The sequence below is a fragment of the Saccopteryx leptura genome, chromosome 4 (genome assembly GCF_036850995.1).
Source record: "Saccopteryx leptura isolate mSacLep1 chromosome 4, mSacLep1_pri_phased_curated, whole genome shotgun sequence".
Taxonomy (NCBI): Eukaryota; Metazoa; Chordata; class Mammalia; order Chiroptera; family Emballonuridae; genus Saccopteryx; species Saccopteryx leptura.
The window spans coordinates 165400621-165427397 of NC_089506.1; the positions used below are offsets into that span (position 1 = coordinate 165400621).

At 34.7% G+C, this 26777-nt stretch overlaps 1 protein-coding gene and 1 non-coding gene across 2 annotated transcripts in view; both read right to left on the reverse strand.

The window, feature by feature from the left end:
• Positions 1-26777, reverse strand: part of FBXL17 (F-box and leucine rich repeat protein 17) — a 685599-nt gene that overhangs the window by 204119 nt on the left and 454703 nt on the right. Inside the window, exon 7 of the mRNA XM_066381970.1 lies at positions 1759-1835. Coding sequence (XP_066238067.1) covers positions 1759-1835 — 77 coding nt within the window. The remainder of the gene's footprint in view (positions 1-1758; positions 1836-26777) is intronic.
• LOC136404666 (small nucleolar RNA SNORA71) lies at positions 7697-7828 on the reverse strand. Its single transcript, XR_010751381.1, has one exon. It is a non-coding gene; the product is annotated as a small nucleolar RNA SNORA71 (small nucleolar RNA).

A 26777-nucleotide genomic window follows, 5' to 3' on the forward strand; every position in this document is an offset into this window, starting at 1 on the left:
GTGTTCATTAAACTGGATGCCCAGGACATACAGGAGCCTCATCAAACACAAGCCTTAGAGATGTGGAAGCCAGAGAACAAAAACAGAACTTGATCCCAGATCTGCCTCAAGTGTGGGGACAGAGTATCATTTCAGGAACATTTTCCCACCGCAGAACTCAGAAGGGTTCATTCTGAGGAACTTAATCCATAGAGCCATAGAGCTCTTGGCTATTAGCAATCTGACATTGGCGGTGCGCAGATAAAGGGAAGAAATCTAAAATAAAGTCGGAGGGGCAGATAGAAGACTGACGGTAAAGGGCCTTGAATGACCGTGTTAATTAATAAACAGATCCACAGATACCGAAGTATGCCTCAAATTGGGAGGAGAACACCTAAGGCCTAGATAACAGGGAGGTATCGGAGGTTGGAGAGTTATTCTATCCAAGTTGTAATCTAATATGCCAAACCAGAAAACTAACAAGGAAAGAAAAACATACCGACACACTCTTTTTGCATGGTATAAGAAAAAACCAACAACTTAGGAATATTATGGATAAATCTGTGTAAGACATTCTGTGTAACATTCTCAAAAAATAAATAAATAAAAAATAAAAAATCCCTCTGAAAAGAAATTAGGGTTATTTTTAAGTAAAAAAATTTTAATGTTATTTTTAAATTATAGCTTTAATAGGTTTTTCCAAAGGATAAATTTAGTAGCTGATAAAATACAACCCTTCTACTAAGAGCAGCTGGTCAGCATGACATCCTAGGAGTGAAGTAATTTATTGGCTTATGTCACAGTTAACAATAAAAATTTAACAGATTAGTTTCCCTTAAGGTAAAAGCATATTCTCAAATATAAATGAACAAATTAAAATATCAGAAAAGAGAAGAGGAAACTATTTCTGTCTCCATAAAACCAAATATCTGGCTAAAACTCTATAAATTAATACACAAATTTATAAGAAAATATATAAACCTAAATAAAAAAGAAAAGACTAGATTATTTTTCTCTATTTCTATTACAGGATGATTTAATAACTTTCATGTTTTTATAAAACAACATGAAATTTCTCCATGTTACAGGGAATTAAAAATTAAGATAACTTAAAACCTTGCAGGCCTGGCCTGTGGTGGCCTGGGGAGAAAGCGTCAACCTGGAACGCTGACGTTGTCGGTCTGAAACCCTGGGCTGGCCTGGTCAAAGCACATATGGGAGCTGATGCTTCCTGTTCCTCCTCCCTTCTCTCTCTCTCTCCCCACTTTCTAAAATAAATAAATTAAAAATAAAAACACACGCTGCATACAAATGTATACCCTTTCTTTTACTCTCTACATTTCCAAACATTTTCAATGCTTTCAAAACTGTAAAGCATTAAGTCTGGCATTTGGAACATCAGCAGGAATGCATCTGACATGACATTAAATTGAGCAAATCAACTCAATGTAATAATTTTTAGTTGTATTTATTATTTCAAATGTTTAAATATCATATTTATTTTCATTGATTCAAGATCTTTTACCAGATTTTCAATCCTATGTGAGTGTGCATGTGCACATGGGTGTGACTCACATGCAGTAAATTGATAAACGTGTTCATTTCACTCTGGTTTAGTCTCATGATTTCTGGACATTGTTTTTGAATGCTCAGGGTTAGCTCAAATAAAGATAAAAAGTCTCTATGAGATAGTACTCTTGATTTGTTTTTAAAATCTTTCAAAAATTTTGTAACTTTTTATTCTTGAAAAGGATCAGAACAATGGCTGTGATTACATACCATAATCTGTGATTTTACAGGACACCAAATACAGCTCTTTCAGGTTCTGTCCTTCCTTTGCAATGACCTCCACACACCTAAAACACACAAAAAAGTGGTGAGTTACACTAATGCGTTACAAGTTAAATAGGTAAGAGTTGGCCAGGACTATAACAGGAAGAGGTCAGTATTAGATGACTGCCACAGCTCTCTTCTTTCAACAAGCCTCTTTAAAGGTGTTTCAGGAAAAGGTATTATATTCCCTGCTTTAAACTCAAGTGCTCTAAATGACTTTAATTAAATACATTTACAACTAGTGCATTTTTTAAAACCAAAGAGATGAAAAAAGAGCTATTCCTAAAAAAGTATGGTTACGGTTGGTAATAAAAGACTAATAGACACATGCTATACAATGAACATGTCATTTATATAATAAATTAATATAAAAATGATTATAATGAAACTGTGGACTACAGACAGATGGTCATTATAGGTGGATGGTAATACTGTTATGGTTCAATTATTAATATGAGGTTTGGTAACACCAAAACACAATTATTGTGAATTTTTTACTTAGCCTAAAATAAAAATGTTTTAAAAATATGTAACACTGAATATAGAAAGAAAAATCTGCACACATAAGAACTTTAAAATCTTTTAATTTAAAATGGTTTACTCTTAATATTTTAAATCACTTATTGCATAGCTACAGGTCACTTAAATAATATTGATAGAGATATGGAAGATTTATAGTCTTTTCTGGTTTGAGTTAAAAAGTTTTCAAATGGTGCACTCTGCTTTAATAGCCTTAGTGGAACATGTAGTACAGAATTGAATGAACTTTAAAAATAATGATTAACAACACTGTCCATTTTGTGGCTCCATTCCCCACAATCTCAGAAAAACCTGTGCGATCATAGTGACACACAGGCACATGCACCCTTCAGCACAGCCCCTGTTCTAATCTTTATAAATAACAGTTAAGTAAAAGGGTAAAAGCAAAAAGAGTCATTAACCTTTTCTAGGAAGTAAGGATCAAGTAATTTGATGCTTATGTGTATAATCAATCAAAAGATTACTGAGTATCCGTCTCTGCTTTTCAGATATTTTATTTGCAGTCGGCTTATTTGTAGGTATCTTCTCAAAATGTCAAGAAATTGTATACAATTTTACTTCACATAATTCATATTGAATGTTAAATTATAAAAAAGGGACATTTTTCTTTAAAATATATTTTTAGAAAATATTGTTTGAATAGAATAATAAAAATTTCAAAGTTCCTCAGAATAACTGAATATACATTCTCTTTTGGCTATTTAAAAAAATTTTATGTTAAAATTGATAAGGACTTCCATGGCTATAAAAGAAAACTTAAAACATTGACAGAATGTAAGGATGATCAATACAGATTTTTATAAAGAGAAATTAAAAAATCTAATTCCATGTAATTTGCCTTTAACATAACATTTGAATAAACTCAGAAAAAAGAAAGTAAAGAAGCAAAAATAAAACATTACAGGCAATAACCATGTTTTACATACAACTTTAAACATTAATTTTCACATGCTAAGGTAAAAATCAAGGCTCCAGATGTTTACAAATCTTTAGTAGTTAAAATGCCAGTCTGACTACTTTTTGTCATATCAAAGATACATATCTCACTGTCCTCTATTATCTACCAAAAAAGGAAACAGAAAACTTAAAACAAAGGGAAATAAATTAGTGCAGAAATAATCTTTATATCATTTATTTTGTTCTCATGTTCTCTTCAAGTAGTTCAAAATGCCTGATTTTATATATTATTATGAATAAAAACTCTAAACAAATTGAATAACCAATTTATGTTTCTGCCACTTGATTCTATATTAACTATGTTATAAGTACATTTGAACACAAAGACATACAGAGCAGAAAAAAATAGTCTATTTGCAAACAGCAAATAACACAAATTGAATTTATTGTACAATCCAGATCAGATCAAATGCTATTTCATAGGCCAGAAGAACTGGTCTTCATATAAAACAAGAATCGATCACTGAATGAAAACTCCTAAAACTGATGGAAGGCCATGAGGTTTCCTCCCTACACAACAGAGAAAAGTTTCAAATAGATACTGCAAACGTATTTAGCTCACTCAAGAGGCAATAAACAGAGAGATAAGACATAATTAGAAGTAAGCAATAAGTACCTTTTAGCCTGACCAGGCGGTGGCGCAGTGGATAGAGCGTCGGACTGGGATGCCGAGGACCCAGGTTCGAGACCCCGAGGTCGCCTGCTTGAGCACGGGCTCATCTGGTTTGAGCAAGGCTCACCAGCTTGGACCCAAGGTTGCTGGCTCGAGCAAGGGGTTACTCAGTCTATTGTAGCCCCATGGTCAAGGCACATATGAGAAAGCAAAGCAATCAATAAACAACTAAGGTGTCGCAACGAAAAACTAATAATTGATGCTTCTCATCTCTCTCTGTTCCTGTCTGTCTGTCCCTATCTATCCCTCTCTCTGACTCTCTCTCTGTCTCTGTGTAAAAAAAAAAAAGTACCTTTTAGACCAAAAAACAATAAAAAAAAGAAAAATTTAAGATCTTTTGCTCTTACAAAGGATCACCTAGGACAGGGTTTGGGAACCTGTGCTCACGAGCCAGATGTGGCTCTTTTGATGGCTGCATCTGGCTCGCAGACAAATCTTTAATAAAAAAAATAATGTTAAAAATATAAAACATTCTCATGTATTACAATCCATTCATTTCTTACCGCTCATGTTCATGGTGGCTGGAGCCAATCACAGCTGTCCTCTGGGACAACACCAAATTTTTATTGGATAATGCATAACGTACATGGGTCGTTGTATGGCTCTCACGGAATTACATTTTAAAATATGTGGCGTTCATGGCTCTCTCAGCCAAAAAGTTTCCTGACCCCTGACCTAGGATTTTCCTGTTTTTGAAAGTTCAGTTACATACAGTTTTGCAAATATTTTTAACTATAGTATGCTAGAAGTTATGTAAAACACAAAACTCTTCAAATCAGAATTCATGCGAAAAACACTATTTCTTGGGAGATTTGTAGCAAAATTTAATTTTTTAAATTTAAATATCACATTATTTACTGAAGTGATATTTAAGGACAGAAACTCCAGGCTCTGTGAATCTGAATCTAAACTGTGTGTGTGTGTGTGTGTGTGTGTGTGTGTGAGAGAGAGAGAGAGAGAGAGAGAGAGAGAGAGAGAGAGAGAGATTGAGAGAGAGACAGATAGGGGCAGACAGGAAGGGAGAGAGATGAGAAGCATCAATTCTTTGTTGTGGCACCTTATTTATTCATTGATTACTTTCTCATATGTGCCTTGACTCGGGGGCTACAGCAGACTGAGTGACCTCTTGCTCAATCCAGCAACCTTGGGTTCAAGCTGGCAAGCTATGCTCAAACCAGATAACCCCACACTCAAGCTAGCGACCTCAGGGTTTCGAACCTGGGTCCTCTGCATCCCAGTTCGATGCTCTATCCACTGCACCACCGCCTGGTCAGGCTGACACTCTTAATATAATAGTAAAATACTAGTATTAATTTGAGTGGCTCAAAGAAAGCTATTGTTTTGAGAGTTGAAAGTGGAACTGGTTTGTATTGACTGATTACTACAAATTGGTGGAAATGAAGGCTCATGTCAGGTCTCTGGCTAGTGCCTGAAGCTCTGCGTTCAGTCTAGGTCTGGTGTTCAGGCTGTGCTGACAGCAGGTCATGAAGAAAGGAACATGGTTGGTGACCGTCCTTTTCTCCTGAAACTTTTATAGTCTATTCTAAAATATACTTACAGACATACTCGAACATAGTAAGAGTCTGTGGACCATATCTATTCTACATAATTCTACTGTTTTGAAAGAGTCTTGGCTGCAGTCATGACCTTTAGTGTATTAACATCAGAGCATTTCTCAGTTCACTGTACATATTGTATGCAGGCAACAAACAAGTGGTAAAGCTTAGTAATTATTTAAACTAAAGCTTAGTGATCATTTAAACTTAAAATTATTTAAACTGCAGGTGTTCATATAAGTTTTTAAAGAGGTATTTTCAAAATCATAGCAATAAGAGAGAGAAATATTTGCAAAGTAATAAACTAAGTAAGAAGGCGAGTGATAGCCTGACCAGGCAGTGGCACATTGGATAGTGTCAGACTGGGACACAGAGGACCCAGTTTCAAAACCCTGAGGTCTCCAGCTTGAGTGTGGGCTCATCTGGCTTGAGAATGGGCTCACCAGCTTGAACACAGGTTCGCTGGATTGAGTGTGGGATCAGACGTGACCCCCATGGTCGAGCAAGAGGTCACTTGCTCTGCATTAACTCCCCCCCCCATCAAGGCACATATGAGAAAGCAATCAATGAACAACTAAGGTGCTACAATGAAGACTTGATGCTTTCCATCTCTCTCCCTTCCTGTCTTTTGTCCCTGTCTGTCCCTCTCTCTGTCAGAGAAAAAAAGGTCAGTGGTAGAACTAAAGAGCACATTTAAAACCTTTGCTTCTCCATCTTCTCTCCTATTCACAGATATTACATAGGAGAACATTCATTAGTTTCAGTGATAAACTATAGTTTTATCCTTAGGGGCAAGCAATGAGTCCCTAAACTCATAATCCAGAATTCAAATATTTCCTATTCTTCCCCCTCCCTCTCCCCACCATCCATAAGAACAAACCTCAGAATAACATATGACTGACATTTTCATTGGGTGAGTACATTTAAAGATTTCTCATTTCTTGCATGACAACCCAAGGTATTAAAAAATTTTGGGAAAGAACTATACCCTTAGGGAGAGTAACAATCTATAAGATTATTAAAAGGAAATTCATAATATAGAAAAATGACATAGAAAAAAATATAGAATATCAAATACTGTTAAAGTAGTCATGAACATCAAACACAAGCCTACTACACTACCTTCCTGAGTTCTGAGAAATAAAGGGAAATGTCTTAACAAGAGGAAAGAAGGAATCAGAAGACACACTGCAGTCTCACCTCCGTGGAACCACAGAGCAGCCACCTTTGGAGCCCCCTCAGCCTTCTCTAATAAATGAGGGCCTATATGAAAAATTTCTCCAAATCAAATGTCCTAGATTCATTTAAATACATTGCAGTTTATTCTGAATTGCCTCCCCTCAGATTATTTTCTTGATTTTATGTTTCAGCAGGGTTCTGAAGAGAACAAAAAAATTGCAACCATTGTAAATTCTTGAGTAACAGCTGTTGAGCACATTTATATACACTCCTTTAGAGTACAAAAAAGGGCCAACCTGTTCCAAAGCATCCAGAATTATCTTTTGTAATAACATAATTTTGTGCTCACTTGCTTTTGATAATGTTTTAAAATGTACCTGAAACATTTGATGAAATCTGAAAAGCAACAAAAAGGTTTTTTTTTGTGAGCTATGTAGTATTTTTATTTTAAAGAAGAGAAGGTATTTCTTAGTTTCAGTGGAGGGAAAATCTGTCTCCTTGGCAAAAGATTCCTAATCACCTGATTTATTTGAAGGGTAAAGGTTAATGAATTAAGCTGTGTAAGCTTCAAAACTATCAAAGGAATTCAAAAGAGCCTTGAATTATAGAAAACAATGGCCCATTCAACATACATACCAAATTTTATGTTTTTAGTTTCCTATTCAAAAGCAGGAACATGGCATTAGTGACAATTGAAAAGAACTAATGAGGAAATATGACTACATTGCTTGCAAAAGGAGTGTCCTAGGAGACCTTGTTACTGTTTGTGATGTGCTTCAAACCCAAAAGAAGCTAATTGGAGCTGCCAGACACTGGTTTGCAAATCTCACTTGAAAGGACAGGCTCAATCACCTTAGAGGTGTGAAAAGAAATGTCCCCATTAAAGATGTATTAGTACGGGGCCTGGTGAATTTCTAAATAAACCTTAAGATGTTCTTCTCCAAGTCACTTTAAACAATTATTTTTATTTTTTAGCTAGTATATGAAGACTCCAGTGTTTGGAAGGGACAGCTGGACCCTTCAAAACATGGGGGATGCCTTCCAGCAATTTTTTCTTTGTATTACGAATGATCCGTGCACAGGCAGCCCACAATCATTTTTGGATGCAGGAGCCTAAGTCTTTTTTATATTTGAATAATTGATCTATCTTTGAGCAAAGGAAAAATGCAACAAGACAAAACAACCCTATAGATTTAAAACAAAAAGTATAAAGAGTGCTGTAAAGTAATTGGCAAATAATTGCAACAGGGAGAGAGCTAGGTATGTTTAAGGTTGAATAAACACGAAACTCAGACCTTAAAACTCCTGACATACAAATGCATCGTAAAAGTGATCAATTCAGAGGTTTCAGGAATAAAGTTTCATTTTCACCATTTCTTGAAGCTAAACAAGGCAATGAGCCACCCCCATGTTACACAGATTGTAAGTGGGGAAAAGCATATGAAGTGGCAACACACACACACACACACACACACACACACACACAAAGATTAAAAAGGATTTACAAGATCTCAAGAAAGCAACAAGGGAAAAAATTCGGTCTAATTCGTGCTGTGTAAGCCCTTCCTGACTAACTCATATACGGGTCATTTAAATGATAGCAGAGGTCACCAAAACGCAATTTGGCATCTTACAAAAAGAATAATGATATCTGACTGATTTTTCCAAAGCCTCAAATCAAGTTTTACTGAAGAATAATCCAATTCCAATGCAGCAAATGAATGGGCATGCTTTACAGGTATGCCCTGCTTTCAGAAAACAAACTGTATAAAAGATTTCTACGTACAGAAAATATATAATAGATTACCAGGTAAACAAATACAAGATTAATCAATTCAAGAATCCATTAATATTACATTTCTCTTTACAACATGTAAATATAGTTTCATTTATGAACTTTCTATTTATAGGTACTTTTTGTAGTAATACAACACCTTAACCTTATAGAAATAGCATGCAATAATTATTTTTATTCTTTAACTTAAACAACTGCACATAACGACAAATGAAAGACTACTTTGGGAAAGTGAGACATGCCATCTAAGTGATATATTTTGTGGTCTTTGTATTATGGTACATTTTCTTGTAAACGTTTGTCTATCTCACTAACACAATACCAAATATATACTAAATCAATTTTTATGGAAACTGCTAAAGATGTTCTCATAGAACATCTCACAGAGATGTTCACTGCAATAGAGATTTTATTTTTAAAGGTTGACTTGTAATTCAAGCACTAAAGCATTTGCTCAAACCATACTTCTAATCTACCATGGGGCAAAGACTAGGAGAGACATGAAAAATGTCACCAGCTCCACCAGTTAACAATAATTATCTTGGGACACTCATTAAGTTCTCACTTACCAATTACCAAATTTTAGTCTCTGGAAAGCCAATACCCGATTAATGAATCTAAGATTAATTTAGGTATTTGCTATATAAACAGTAGAAAACTGATGCCCATTTTCTAGCACAGAGATACAAAAAGAGAAGAGTTTTTTTTTAATGAGATAAACCACAATGAGTGACCTATAAACTTAAAAGTTATTGAAATTTAAATTTTATGAGTTTGCATCTTTGCCACCAGAGGTGTCCCACCTCTGAGGAAGGCATAGTAGACATTGGCATCTGCTGGCTTTCTCTGGACCATCATCCCCCTGAGCATCTCTAACAATGAGTAGGTTTCCTGACTGGACAGTAAAGTAAGAGTCAGCATTGAAAAAGGATTAATACAAAAACAAACTAATATTTCCTAATATACTTAGGACTAAGACAAGCTAGCTCTTACAGAAATATTTTGTATTTAGCAAATACATTTATATAGCAAACTGTTTTAATTTAATTTAATTTAAATGTTTCTTAGAGCACTTTCAAAATGTTTTTCAAATAGAAGAAAGCCTATAATATTTTAAAAATACACATTTTCTTTATGCTACTAATAAACAAGATGGTTAAAGTTTTTTCCAAAGGGGAGGAAGGAAGATCAAACTAACATTTTTGTTATAAACTTGGCTCTGGCTTTAATATTTTGGATATATTTATCCAAAAGTCTTGTTTTTATTTTTAGCTATCATTCCATCCTTTTACAATTACACTGAACCATTATATAACAACATAAGCTAACATTGTCTATGCATTCCTCAGAATATGCAACAGGCAAAAAAAAAAAAAAAGCCAAAACTTTCCTTAACTAATTATTTTAATTGAGAGGCAGGGAGTCAGACTGACTCCTGCCTGCAACCTGACCAACCAGGATCTATCCCTCAAGCCCCCTACTGGGCGATGCTGGCATTGGGCAGTGGCTCCAAACTATATATTTTAGTGTCTGAGGTGAGGCCATGGAATCATTCTCAGTGCCTGGGGTCAACTCGCTCCAGTTGAACCATGGCTGCAAGAGGGAGAGAGAGAAAGAGAGAAGTGAGAGGGGGAGGGGTGGAGAAGCAGATGGTTGCTTCTGTGTGCCCTGACTGGGAATCAAACCCGGGACTTCCACATGCTCACCGATGCTCTACCAGTAAACCTACCAACCCGGACTAAAAATGTTAAAAGATATAATCAGAAAGCCACATTGGTATTAAATGATAAAAATATACTTATGACCTTTACAAATCAAATACTATTTATTTTAGTTGTTACTGTTGATATTAATGTTGACACCTCAGAGCAGAAAAATCATATTACTATCTCTATATTTATTGAAAGTCAACTAAAAACAGTTATATTTTAGGACCAAAGGAAATGCTAGAAGAAAAAGAGAAAAAAAAATTAAGTGTAAGACTTCCAGAATTTAGAAGTGTATTTATTTCTCAATAAGAAAAAAAATGTAGTTACTTTTAAATGGGAAAAGTTCAGAAAGCACCTCTTTCCTTATGCCTTTTTGGGGGCTCCATCAATTTATAGCCAACAACTCTTGGGAAATCCAGGCAGTGCACAATGACAATACTGTAAAGACTGGCGCTATCTTTATAGTATTCTGGCATATTTTACAATAGATTGCAAAAGAAAATATTGTATTATCCCACATGTAATAAGAATTTACTGAGTAAAAGCAGCAAATACATAAAAGGCAAAGGCAAAATTCTGGCAAGCTACAAACACCTCCCCCCACCCCACTCTGCCCTTCCCCCTGCCAATAATATAATAAATAAGAACTTCAATGGTAAAGCTAGAAATATGACAAAAAGACTTGTTAAGCTCCGGTATGGCCAGTAGACACGGCCACTACTACAGCCGCCCGCCACCCCGCAGGTTCGCATTAGATTCAAACAGATGGTAATGAAACAATAGAGCCCAGAACTGGTGGGTCATTACCTTTAATTCTAGCTTGCACCTGTTGGGTGAGAAATACACACAGTGGGAAAACACTTCCCTTTCCATTCAGGGCTCCTAACGCCACTGACTCATCTGAGTTTCCTAGAATCAAAGGTCCCACCAGCCTTATTTACCTCCATTCCCCATCTCCTTCTCTCTCTCTCTCTCTTTTTTTTTTTTGTATTTTTCTGAAGTTGGAAACCAGGAGGCAGTCAGACAGACTCCTGCATGTGCCCGACCAGGATCCACCCGGCATGCCCACCAGGGGGCTCTGCTCTGCCCATCTGGGGTGTTGCTCTGTTGCAACCAGAGCCATTCTAGCACCTGAGGCAGAGGCCATGGAGCCATCCTCAGTGCCTGGGCCAACTTTGCTCCAATGGTGCCTTGGCTGCGGGAGGGGAAGAGAGAGACAGAGAGGAAGGAGAGGGGGAGGGGTGGAGAAGCAGATGGGCGCTTCTCCTGTGTGCCCTGGCCGGGAATCGAACCCAGGCTCCTGCACGCCAGGCCAATGCTCCACCACTGAGGCAACCAGCCAGGGCCTCCCCATCTCCTTCTCTTTGCACAAACTCTGCACAAACTGGCTTCTTTTTCAGCACTCCACCATCTTGGCTGCCTCTCCTCTGCAATGCTGATGGCAGGAATGGAGTGAGAAAGTCCCTGGTCTGCCTTATTTTATAGTATAGAAATTAAAGCCTTTATGCCAATATACAAATAAGGAAGTCTCTGATACAAGTCACTTATCTGAGGCATAAATGGGATTCCTTATAAGAGTACACCACCCCACATCATGGGGAAAAACTTAGTCAAGGGTGTGGGGGAAAACTTAGTTTTGAAAAGATCTTAGTATTAAAAGGGTGGAAAAGGTTTAGTCTTAAAACTAAGCTTTAGGCTATAAAACCTTGCCAGTGTACAGCCTGTCTCCCATACACAATGCAAAATATAAGCTAACAAACATATACCTCATATTTACAAACTTATTTGATCAACAGCTCCCAAACCACTAAAATAAAATTTAGGTGGAATATTAAACATGTAATTGATAATAATATCCCTGCCCATCCTCACACTTTTTACCCTAACTGCTGTAAGCATTAATGAGAAAGTTTTAATTCAACAGACATCAGATAGACATTTTAAGCTCATCTTTACTTTAAAATGGCTTAAAATATTATCTCAGTGGAATATAAAGCAGGGGTTGGGAAACTTTTTGGCTGAGAGAGCCATGAACACCACATATTTAAAAATGTAATTCTGTGAGAGCCATACAATGACCCGTGTATGTTACGCATTATCCAATAAAAATTTGGTGTTGTCCCGGAGGACAGCTGTGACTGGCTCCAGCCACCTGCAACCATGAACATGAGTGGTAGGAAATGAATGGATTGTAATACATGAGAATGTTTTATTTAATTTAATTTTTTTTGTATTTTTCTGAAGTTGAAAACGAGGAGGCAGACAGACTCTCGCATGCGCCCGACTGGGATCCACCCGGCATGCCCACCAGGAGGCAATGCTCTGCCCATCTGGGGCGTTGCTCTGTTGCAACCAGAGCCATTCTAGCACCTGAGGCAGAGGCCATGGAGCCATCCTCAGCGCCAAGGCCAACTTTGCTCCAATGGAGCCTTGGCTGCGGGAGGGGAAGAGAGAGACAGAGAGGAAGGAGAGGGGGAGGGGTGGAGAAGCAGATGGGTGCTCCTCCTGTGTGCCTTGGCTGGGAATCGAACCCAGGACTCCTGCACGCCAGGCCAATGCTCTACCACTGAGCCAACCAGCCAGGGCTTGTTTTATATTTTTAACGTTATTATTTCTTTTATTAAAGATTTGTCTGTGAGCCAGATGCAGCCATCAAAATAGCCATGTCTGGCTTGCGAGCCATAGGTTCCCGACCCCTGATTTAAAGGCACCAAGAAGATGGGATTTCAGGCAGCGTTCAGGAAAGAGTTAAGTATTTCCTTACCAGAAGACACCACATTTCAGCTTTGTAGTGACTAATTGCCTCTTTAACCTCTGTACTCTGGGAGTTGCCTATCCCTCAATACCAGTTTTGTGATTCAGTCAAAGACTGATGTTCAACAGACCTCCCATGACCTGCGTAGCCAAGGAGTGAACTCAGACAAGATGCTGACAGAAGGTCTCCTTCTCACTTGGGAAGGCACAGAATTTCTTTTTGGATAAGCCAAATTCTCAGAAGATGCTATATAAATTACAGAAGGTAAAGACAATTTATAAAAGTCAAAAGAATGGTTTTTATTTTGGCTAACAATGATTCTCAACATCCCAATGTACTAACTAAAATTTTTGTTTGAGAAATAATTTTATATATATATGAAGACAGCACCTAATTTGATATCTTTGGAAGCTTATAATTAGATAAGTATAATATGATACGAAGGAAAATAAATCAACATTCTCCATTCCAAGCATTTCCCACATGCTTTAAGTATCCATACTCAGGAAACTTGCACTTTATCATTAATTTTAGCAACTTTCTGGCTTTATCAAAAACTAATAAAATAATTTTTACAGGTGATTTTAAATAGCAATTATATAAGATGAATTAATGCTACAACTGGGAGAAAAGAATAGGTGAAGGCATCTTTTAGTTCCTAAAAAAGAAAGCATGAGGAAGGAGTTCTAGATTAGGGAAGGGAAAAAATACAGGCAGTGGGAACAAAGTGACCCATATATTCATTCAGAAAGAAGAAAGATGACATGGGTTGATGAAAGCAGGGACACGACATAAATCTGACCTTAGTGATAATTAGCTAGGTTGAACTGTGAACCATTTGAGGCTTAAGGGCCATCCCTGCTGAATTCATTAAACCTTCTTACAAGGCTATGGTTCTGCCATTGTTTGACTCCTATTTTCTCCCATATCATTATAGATTCATGTTTGTGTCAAAGGTCAAATGATCTTTGCTCCAACATTTACAGGAAAGAAAAGAAGCAGATCACATTTGGTTGTTTTATTATGTAATGCTTATACCGAGATAACTTTTTTACTTAAAAATAAGAAATAACATTGACACTTTTTATTAAAAAAATGTCACATTTCTATAAATGAATATAAGAGGCATTAACCAAGAATTCTATGAAAAATATGCATTTTACATTTTAAAAAATCCTAATGGGGGCCTGACCTGCGGTGGCTCAGTGAAGAAAGCATTGACCTAAAATGTTAAGGGCGCTGGTCCAAAACCTGGGCTTGAACTACTATAAGTTGATGCTTCCTGCTCCTTCCCCTCCCCTTTCTCTGTTCTTCTATCTAAAATCAATAGATAAAATCTTTAAAATCCTAACAGAGGATGATAGCTAACTTCAATTAATTTTTATTTATCTGAAGACTAGGAAAACAACGTCCTTCCTATTTTCTTCTCAAATAATATTCAAGTTAATAGAATGAGATTTAGAAATCCCAAGAAGAGGCTATTGAATCCTATACTTAGCTTTCTGGCTACCAGGCCAATTCAATGAGTCTTCACTCTAAAAGTCTATTTGTCTGGAAAATACTTCTAGAGGATTCCTGCCTAACTCCTTATCCACCAAGGCAAAAGCTTGATTACCAACAATCTAATTTATATTCAAAGGAATATATAGTGTATGTGTGCATGTACGTATATACATTTTTAAATAAAATTATTTCTTTATTAATTTTAGAGAGAAACATTGATTTGTTGTTCCACATATTCATGCATTGATTAGTTAAGTCCTTGTATGTGCCCCGACCTGGGATTGAACCTCCAACCTTGGTGCATCAGGAAAATGTTCTAACCAACTGAAGTACCTGGCCAGGGCTATAAATATTATTCTTAACAAATACATTTTTCCATTACCAATACTGTCATTAAATCAACAAAAATATAATTGTTGTAAATACACCTAGGAAAGGAATTTTAGCAGTCTCACCCTGAAATGCCATAATCACTAAAATCCAGGTTGCTTTGCTTGGACTAGCCATCAAGTCTGTCCCCTCTGAAGAGAAAACACATCTTTTTGTTCTTAGGGAGAGTGGCGGAAAGCTAATGAAACCGGTGTGTAAGACAGATAGAAACTGTGGGGGGTAAGCATTACCCATTTTCTCCTTGCAGGAAGTTTCAAAAGCAAGACAGTAAGCAAGCACGGAACAGAAATGAGGCATATTTTCCCATTTGTGGAGGACAGTGGGACCTTGCAGCAACATCGTGTCTGGCAACCAGCAGGAACAAGCAACCCTCCCAACCCCAGGACTCAGCCCTATGTTATTTTAAAAGATAAATTCAAAATGAACAGCACATTTCTGGTATATTTCTAAATGCTTTATTGTCAATTATTTTAGGTTCTGATATGTCTGCATAATCAACCAATCATGTAGCAACATGAAGTAACAGTAGTAATATTTTTGTCCTATACAATAAACACCTCTCTCAAGGACCCAACTCAGTAAATACTCATCTGGTATTCTGAAGAAGAAGTAAGATTGCAAATTGAGGAGAAACAGTTATTTTCAAAAGTCTTTTGTGGAATAAAGAGGAAAGAGTAACGCCAGGTGTTTGAAAGAAATGTCGGGTAAATGTGCAGGAGTCCATTGATCAGGTTCGTGCTTCCATGTGATGAGTTTTGTCATGTTAATAATAGAATTTTATATAAAAAAAACTTACAGCACAAATTCCTTTTGTGATACTTTATTGAAAGGTTATCAGACACACAACACACCTGGGTCACTTGACAAAATTTGGGGCTTTTTGAAAAATAACGGCAATTAAATGTCACGTCATATTTTGAAACAGCTGAAGAAAAATCTATTAAGGATAATAGTATAAGCAAGTCAGTGAACATGTAATATACTCAGGGACACCATTGGTTGAAGATGTGACTTGAATGAAGATTGTGTAAAGAATATTGTAAAGAGGAAAAAAAAAAGATATGTAGATGATATAACAATGTACAACATAATATATATAAATATATTAATATATTTTATAATTATTCAGAGGCCTAAATTTATTTTATCTGTTAACCTCTATCCAGCTTTATTCCACTAGGAATGCATACAAAACTATAAAAAGAATATTTGGGAGAGTTAAGGAAGGTGTAAACTATATATAGTAAAATAATAAATTTAAAGATATATTCACTCTCAGGAGATTCACATGAGTCAATACTAAGAAGCTTCTAAAAGTGGGATAAGTTTTGGAATAAGCTTTCAAAGAATCTAAGAGGGAAGTATACTTATGAGATTCAAAATATCAAAATTTTTAAAAATCTTCAAAAAAGCTATTAAAAAACTAGATTTACTTGAGGCATTTCTGGGATAAGGCTGAAGTCTCAAGAAATATCAAAATATTCTGCAGCACGTAGAAACTTTTCTCTCATTTCTTAATATCATTGAGGACTTAAACCATGAGAAATTGGCTTCTCAAAAAACTTAAAAGAAACAGAAACGTATATTCACATGATTAAAAACAATACAATAACAAAACAGATAATGCTTAGCTACATCAGAATTTTTCTAAATTTTAATGTATCATGTACAGAATTAGTTATGGATAATGGAAATACATTTTGAATGCTCAAATTGTTAAATTGTGTGTGTGTGTGAGAGAGAGAAAGAGAGAGAGAGAAAGACAGTCGGGGCTTGGGAATATAATTCAACTTCTCTAAATTTTTTCTGTAAAATGGAAATTACTAAATCTACCTCCAAGGATTTTGTAAAGGTTACATTTCATGATGTTTGCAAAAGTGCTTTTAGTTATTCAACAAATATTTACTAACCCTTATTATGCCCCTAACTAAATGAACACAAAGATGAATAAGACAAGTTGTTTCCCAAATGGAATTCACCATCTTGTCAACTTTTACATCCTCCACAAAAATAAGACAGGGTTATTTAGAATAGAATTTCCTAAAGTACATTTCTCAGAAAACTAGTACTTTAGGGCTTTAATAGTTGACATATGCAAGAAAGAAATGTATGGGCCAATAAGTTCACATTAAATCAAATCAAATTTTTCCTTAGTAAAAGAAGAAAAAAAATGAGTGTAAAGCACACAGGAACACCTGCTACAAAGTAAGCTATTAAATATTAATTATTTTTACTTAGGCTCTAGCACAGGACTGAGCACATTTAAAAGATGCCTGTAGTAGGCTGAATAACAGGCCCCCAAAGATAATAAATCCTAATCCATCAAGCCTATAAATGTTACCTTATGTGGAAAAAGAAACTTTACAGGTATGATTAAGTTAAGGAATTTGAGATGAGGAGATAATCTTGGATTATCTGGATGCCCCCTGACTACAATTCCAAGGATACTTACAAGAGAGATGCAGATGGAGATTTGACACAGAGGAAAAGGCAGTATGACCTCAAAGGCAGATCCTGGAATGACGTGGCTACAACATAAGGAATGTTCCAGCCACCAGATGCTAGAAAGAGGAACGATTCTTCCCTAGAGCCTCCAGAGGGAGGCTGGCATCTTGATTCTGACCCAGTAAGACTGATTTTCAATGTCTGGCCTCCAAAACTGTGAGAGACTAAATATTTGTTGTTTTTAAGCTATCAAGTTTATGACAATTTTTTATAGTAGCCACAAAAAACACAATGCCTAATAAATGTTATTAAACTAATCACTGGATTACACATGTGGCACCAAAGAATATGATTTATAAAGGTAACAAAGTAATAATAATTAAGATGATATCATTGTATAAGATAAAATTTTAAGCTGTAAAAGAGATGTTAAAGAATGCTATCATCTCTTGGCCTAAATTAGAATAAGTTCCAAAAAAGTATGTCTTCTAAACTTTTTTTAAAAATAAACACCTATTTTTCTTCAACATATTATGGAAATTTTCAAGCATACAAAAAGTTAAAAGAATTTTTCATTATCCATCACCTCGACTCTCTAATTAACATTTTATGCATCTATATTACCTCGGATGTATCTACCTATCTCTCCATCTATCCAGGCATCCATCGTCAATTTATCTTATTTTTTGTTGCATTTCAAAGTAAGTGCAGACATCAGTACATTTCACTCTTAACACTTTAGTATACACATCATTAACTAGAGTTCAATATCCTAATGTTTCCTTTTTTTAATAAGATTTACCTACTGTGAAGTGCACAAATCTTAACTGCAATCAGTTTTGACAAATGAATATATCTGGCCACCTTGAACCACTATCAAGATCTAGAGTATTCCTAGTGACTTCCCTCATGCCCCCTATAAATCCGTGACCACACCCCACACAAAAACAATTACTATTTTTTTTTAAATTTGCTATTTTGCCTAGTTTTGTCTGTTCTAAAACTTCATTAGATAGAATTATACAATATATACTCTTTTGTATAAGGCCTTTTTTTAAAAAAACTCAGGTAAGAATTTGACAGTCATCTATATTGTTTCATATTTCAGTAGTTTTTCCTGATCCTACCTCTCAATTATCAAGGGGTACCTGATTATAAGACTATAACACAATTTCTTTACCCATTTTTCTCTTGAAGGGCATGTAAATTGTTTGTACTTAGGGGCAATTATAAATAATACTGCTAAGAACATTCTTGTACAATCTTTTTGTGGACATATGCTAGATTTCTCATGAGTAAAAATCTAAGAGTGGAATTGCTGAGTCATAGACTATTAGTGGTATGTATGTAAGTAGATAATGACTCGTTTTAAAAGAAAACTGCCAAATCTCCTTCCAAAGCAGTTATACCATTCTATGTACATTCAACCAACACTTACAGGAGGTTGTAGTTCCTTTACTTCCTCACCACTGTTGATGTTATCATACTTTTAGCCATTCTGGTGGCTATGTAATGAAGGCCAGTTGAACATTTAAATTTTTAAATTTAATTATACCATTATGATAATAGTTCTACTTTATCTTTTAAGAAAATACACAATGACAAAAGATAACTAAACAGTAATCAGTATTTTAAAATTTCTGTACTTTCAAAATTTATAAAAGATTTTATTTACTGATTTTACAGAAAGAGGGAGTTGGGAGTGAGAAGTATCAGTTCCTTCACTTGTTCATTGCTTGCTTACTGCTTTTCATATGTGCCTTGACCGGGCAAGCCCAGGGTTTTGAACCGGCAAGCTCAGTGTTCTAGATCAATGCTATATGCACTGTGTCACCACAGATCAGGCAATATATTTCCAGAATTTAAAAAAGTGCATATGACATAAAAGTACATATATAAAATATATCTTATTAATTCTATAGACTGTTTGGTGCAGCCTCTTTTGCAATAATTTTTTGGCCCAATTGCAACATTCCATCTGCAAATTTTTGAGATATCTTTATGGCTAATTCTGTTTCTTTCATCATCTATATTCCAAGTAACCTAACTATCCAATAATAACTAGATAACTTTGGCAAACAGTCATTTTATAGAACCCTTAACATTGCATTATAAGTCACCTTCCAAATGATCTCTTATGAGTTCCAACTAGAAGTTGGAAACCAATTTAAAATGAGCCCCAAACTACAACTTCCTTTTAACCATGAAGCTTTTCATTTAAAGTTTCTACCTTAACTGAATTATTTGGTAGAAGACATTACATAATGTTGTGACTTACACTGTAGACTGTTTCTCATATCACAAAGAGCATTTTAAAAAATGTGTTGACAGACAGGATTAGAACTCTGGCATTAGTAAGCAAATATGCAGTACAAGCTGGATAATGGCCCTCTCAGCAGAGTTTTCTTCAATCACAAGGTTAAAAAAAAAAGAAAATTTTCCTTTTTTTATTACTTCTAATTATTTAATTGCCCAATTTCAAAAACATGCAGTCTACTGATTTTTATACCAAATATACTGCACATAAAATAAAAATCTTCACTAAAACATGCTGAAAACCATGAAAATTTTCAAATGAACATAAAAGTGCTTAGTACTGCAGAAGAGACTATTTTTTTTCTAATCATAAGTAAACACAACAAAAAAGATTAGAGAAAATTTAAACTGATAACTTATCTTCTTTCACTCATCATAAATTTTATCTCACATGAAATGATTCACCTAGATGATTTGTGTTAAGCAATCAAACACTAGGTATTTCAAGAACTCCGTGAACATAACTTCCAAATAGAATCAAGGAAAGAGCTACAGATTTTTTAAAGTATTCAATTAAGGCTGAAGACACACACAAAAGTCTGTGATAAGCCATCAAGACTGTCAAGCACAGTTTTTAAGTTTCTGTATTTGAGGATTTCCACTACATCTGAAAGATGTTTGATATAAAATATAAAAATAACTTGGATGATATTAATAACTTTAGGCATATTACTAAATACCTCACATGACCAAACTCTGGTATTAAATGAGAGGAAAAGATATTATATCTTTATTTCACAAATATGTAAAAATACAATAAGAATGAGCTGCATATTATTTTTAATATCATTAATATTTAAAAATGAAAACTCCTGAAAAATAATTGGAAAGTTATTAACTATATGAAAGCTTTTAAAAGTATTTTTACACTTTCATAGTATTCAATGCCATATGACTATCAAAACATTCTACCTAATTCTTTTTTTTTTTTTTTTTTTTTCATTTTTCTGAAGCTGGAAACAGGGAGAGACAGTCAGACAGACTCCCGCATGCGCCCGACCGGGATCCACCCGGCACGCCCACCATGGGGCGGCGCTCTGCCCACCAGGGGGCGATACTCTGCCCATCCTGGGCGTCGCCATATTGCGACCAGAGCCACTCTAGCGCCTGGGGCAGAGGCCGAGGAGCCATCCCCAGCGCCCGGGCCATCTTTGCTCCAATGGAGCCTTGGCTGCAGGAGGGGAAGAGAGAGACAGAGAGGAAAGCGCGGCGGAGGGGTGGAGAAGCAAATGGGCGCTTCTCCTGTGTGCCCTGGCCGGGAATCGAACCAGGGTCCTCCGCACGCTAGGCCAACGCTCTACCACTGAGCCAACCGGCCAGGACCTCTACCTAATTCTTTATAAACCTTAAACACTGATTTGAGTCAATGTGTACAAGTCTCTGCAAGGAAAATATAAATACATGTTTATTGAATAGATTAATACAGAGCCCAAATCTATGAATTTGGAAATCTTTCTTAATAGCTAGTACAACCAATGTTAAACATTAATTATAAAGAGACATTCAGAATTATTTGGAGGAAAAGAAGTTTTAATGGCCAGTAGGTTGTATATTGAATCAAACAGGATACAGCCATAGTTGTTATTGAGCTTAGCTTCTAACATCCCTGTCCAGTCACTCTGAGTCTAACCTTCAGTCGAACACCGACCATCTCTATACTTGGACCTTTACGTTTTACTGTTTTATCTAGGCCAGATTACGGTATGTAGGGGCCACGAAGTCCTGGAAAAAAATATGATTCTTCTTCATCTTCAAAATAATAATTTAAAAATCGACTAAACTATATAATTCATGAAAGAAAAATCAAAGTCTAATTTTTTTCAGATTGTTTATGCTGCTTGTGGTTTTGACACACTATGTGCTTGGTCTGCTTAATAGTAATTCAGTAGAATGCCTGATCTTGTAGCAAGTGATTGCCACTTCACTGGGAACATTCGATCACCCTGTCATATGGATGAAGATGGTTTTGCCTTTTTTTTTTTTATTTGTTCAAATTTAGTCACCATCTATTTCTTTCAATGTAGATTAAAACCCTAGATATTGACTTCTGGTCCATATATTCTGCAAAACTATGTCTGACTTGGTCTACTTAACATTTTATTACATAGATGGTTTCTCAAAACACTAAACTTTTATGTACTTAGACCTTACCAGAGTCACAAATAGGCAGCCCAGACACATTTTATGTGGCTGATGCAGTGTTTTAAACAAACATTTGAATATGAAACCCTGTATATTTAGTCCTGCACTTTCAAGTTGTAATAGTCCCATTAATAGTCCATTCCCTAATAATTACACTTGGTCCACTTCACTCAAGGACATTCTATGTCTGGATTTTATAGACATTTAAGTTTGCAGCTCCTGAAAATACCAAGTACATTACATCCACATGGGTTTAAAACCCTTAATTTAGACCCCAGTATCAGTCTCTTTTCAGATGTTGCTCCTGAACCTTCTCTGTTGTGACCACTGTATAAAGTATGTTATCACCCTGACCTGACTTCCAGTTCTGGCTTGACACAGGGCCCATGTTTAACTTATCTTTGATGAGATGCTCAAGATAACAAATCAGTGTTTCTCTTTCTCTCTCTAAAAGTTAATTTAAAAAAAATTTTTTTTTAAATTATTATTATGTTTGTTAGTTATAGTAATAGGTGTGTATTTTAAAAACTTTATCTGTTGATAATAACTAAAATATTTACAAATGGTAATTTGTCCAAATTTAATTTAAAATACTCTAGAAAAAAAACCTTGGGGGAATCAATCAATGAAATAAGAATGGCAAAATGTAAGCAATTGTTGAGTTTGGATGATGGGTACATGGAAGTTCATTATATGATTCTCTATTTCTGACTGTTTGAAACTTTCCACAATAAATGGAAGATGATTTGATTTTGCGTGGTGGGCACACAATGCAATGTATATATCATATAACATAGGAAAAGATATATATTTTGTGCCTTTAACATGTGTTTGTTCTCAAATGTTTTGTCAATCATATGTTATTCTAAATGTTATTTAATTAAATGTTATAATAAATATATTTATAAGTTGTAAAAGTGAAAAAAATCATTATTTTTATAAAACTACATTGAATTTAGGTATTTGCATATATTTGATTAAGGCAATTCACTAAAATTGCTTTTGAATTATGTTCTGAGATGAAGTCAACAGTTTCAGGAGAAGACTGTAAAAGTTAGAAGAATTCTACCTATTTCGCACTTCACAAGTGGTTCAGTGCTCATACTGCTTTAATGTATAAAAACTGAGGAATCAGTGATAATGCAATTGCCACGTTGTTAATGAAAGATAAAGGGCATGAACTCCTCATCTGCATGCCCTTGTAGAAATAATAGTTTTTGGTCCTTTGCAGAAAGCTCATGAATAATGGTGCTTATTTCATTATAAATGATGCAAATTCTATAAATATTTCTTTTATAATCCCTCCCTCAACTCTTTAAATAAAAAAATACTACACATCAGGGCAGGAAAGAAGGGTTTCTACAGAGGATGTTTGTTTTCTTGTTCTTTAATAAAAGCTTTGAACCCTTTTTAAGTTAATGAGTCCAAGGATTATCTCTGTTTTATAATCCTGTTTAAAATATTGTTTCAACAATTTAAATTAACTCATAGTATATGATTAAAATGGTATAAACTAGGAAATATGGTTTATAGTTTTAAAAATGAATATCATATAACCACAATTATAGCCTACTTGAAGGTGCAATCAAATGTTACTAGTTCTTCTGATTTTCAAGAAGCTCAAGTTTTAAGGCTTTTCCTTCATGTGTAGTACTTACTAAACAACTTTTGTACTTAGGCATTTGCAACAAATTACTGAATAAGATAAATATACACATTAATTCAACAATTTTAAAAGACAATTAGGGAGGGTAGTTATATAATTTTTTAGCTCTACTTACACTCCAAAGTAGAAAGATTAAGTTTATATTTATAAGAGCTAGTCAAAGAATACAGTTTTCTATATTGTAAAGGACAGCAAAGGAAATCACACAAAAAATAACATATTTACTATTCTTTACAAAAAATAACCCGAAAGCCTCAATAAATATAATCTAGAAGCTACAGGCCTTTCTAAATAATAAATGCTGTGCTTTGTACTTTGAACACAGACAAAATATACAATAAAATGTACTGATATCAACAAAACATATTAAATACTATAGTTGTGACAAATTATATTCTGACTACTTGACAAGATAATTGACAATAGCTTAAAATAAAAGTAAATGTTCATTTTAGTTATTATACAAGAACATAACTTTGAACTTGGTTCTAAATGGAAAAATAATGCTTAAAAGAAGCTTCTTTCCCAAGCCAAGCTACATAAAATATTCAAAATCACTATTATAAAGTACCCAAATTTTTATATCTTTTCCTGTTAAAAAGTATCAGTCTTCATTAAAACAGCTGAATATCAGCACTAGCATAATTCTGAGTTTCATTCATACATTTTGAGGATATTAGTATATATAATCACAGAAAGCTACCAAAATCCTGGTTTATATGTTCTAATAAACAGAAGTAGGAAAAAATTTATTTCAATAAATTATATTTTGTTACAGATTTGATTTAATTATAGCATCCATCACAAAGCTGTTGAAAAAAAAGTTGACAAAGCAGCAAATCAGCATAAAATAAATACATAATAAATTAGTTCCTAAAGCCTCATGCTAGAATTCTTCATCATTATAAATGTAAAAATGACATTGGTGAGTTGTTTATTTTAAAAATTATAAAATGTTGAAGCATATTACTTTTTATTTTGGGAAACAAAATAGAAAAGTTTATAGTATAGTTTTTCTAAACCAAACTTTCAAAATATTAAATTACAATGGAATACTACTCAACCATAAGAAATGATAACATAGTGATCTTTACAACAACATAGATGGACCTTAAGAACACTATACTCAGATAAGTAAAGCAGAAAAAGCTAAGAACTATATGATTTCACACATAGGTGGGATATAAAACTGAGACTCATGGTTATAGATAGAAGTGAAATGTTTACCAGGGGCAGGGGTGTTGGGTGAGAGGTGGGGAGCAGAGTAAAGAGGGACAAGCATGTGGTGACGGATAGTGATCTAACTTTGAGTGATGGGTACACAACACAATCAACAGTTTAAATGTCAGAGAGATGTTTACATGAAACCATGTACTCTTATTGATCAATGTCACCCTGTTAAATTTAATTTTCTAAATTAAAAAAAAAGAATGAAATATTTGGGCATAATAAAATATTGAATTATGAACAAGTATTTGGAAATTTGACACTGTATCTTCAAAAATGCAGTGAGCTGCTGTCTAGGAGCCACTCCAAACATAGTTGCCAATGTAAGTCTCTGATCATTTGAAACTTCTACCCCTGTTTTAGAAGCAGCTTACTTACATAAAAAAGACACGGGGAACTTAGTTGTCACCTTGCATACCTTGCTGTGGGAAGAATAAGAATGAATACATATGGCAAAAGCCTAAATTAGCAAAACCATTCTTTTATCTATATCCTTATGGATCATCATACATGTTCTACAGAAATACCAGGTCCTAGCAGTACAGGATGAACAAAACTGTCCTGTGACTCAGAAATCCTATCACTGCAAACTCAGATAGGTTAAATAAATTATGGTATCTAGACACAAGTATGTCATAGGACAATACATATGTTCCTTGACATATAAAGATTTCAAGAAATAGTGTTGCTAAAAAAGAAAGTCACAAAGCAGCATGAATAACATAATCATTTCTACACGATTATTTTGTATTTCTTACATATTCTTAAATTGGTTTGGACTCAATATCTTTCTTCAAAACAGTACATTAATTGTCAAATGATTTGTAGGAATAAAAAGATAATTTCTGAGGCTTTCTAGGCATGAGGTTTTTAACCATGAAGTTAACCAACAGATATTAAATATGTAAGAATTCAAAGACAGAGTGCAGATCTGGTAATGAAGTGGTGATTTGGTTTAGATATTTGGAGCAATATATAAAAATTGTAATAATATATTAATATGATAAATGTTAAACATTGTAGCACAAGATTTTGATCAGAGACCATGGTTTGAGTGTGGTCACATACCAGGTAATTTAACCTCTGTGGGCTATTGCCTTAATAATAAACTGATGATAATGACTTCATAAGGTTATTGTGAGGATTAAATGGTATATGTATGTATGTATAGTGCTTCATATTCAAAAGTGCTCAATTATTAGTTTCATCAGTAGCTATTATTAAATACTTCCATATCAGAAAATATATATTTGTAAAATATTTTAAGTTTTTTTTTCTTCAGTAGTTTATATTAAAATACTCAACCTGAAAATATTCTTCCTTCCAAAGAAAGAGGCCCATGTTTAATAAATTTCCACGATTGGGTGTTAAATGTAGAAAGGATTTCTCATGCCAATATGTTGAAACAGTGCTGTACCTAGAAATGGAACTTTATATACAGAAATTCATGGATTCATATACTCTACAATGAAGTCCTAGAAAAACATCTATAGGGTACTCTTTGCCATCATTTATGTCATGAACATAGACAACTGGCCTGTGATGTTTGGAAATGTCACCAATTTAAGTACACTTTAGATAGAACACAATGTTATCAACAACTTACATGTTTTGAAATCTTTTTTTAATATTAAAGTTTTAAGACTTTTTCTGTCTATTCATTTAAGTCCTACAGGGAATTATAAAAGACCCACTTAACTATCAGGACTCAGTAAGTGAATTATGAACAGATAGCTGCAATAGACAGGATAAGCCTCCAAAGCTTTAAAGATGTGCCAGGTAATCTAGATTTCTCAAAAATGCAGAAATGAAGATTTATAAAAATAGACACATAAGCTATCTACCACCCCAAAACATTTTGCAAATGGCTTCAAAGCTGTCTATTAAAAGGGGTCAAATATACATATAAAAATATAACAAAAAGTTTGATTTAAAAAAAAGTGTAAGGTAAAACATAATACAACAGCCACCAGATACCCTGAGCTGAGTCATTCTCCAATATTGCAGACATCAAGTTCAAGGCACACAAGTTCAAGAAGCACAGAGAGTCCCATTAAAGAGGAACCCAAGGAGGCCTACACCAAGAGACATCATAATTAAAATGCCAAAGTA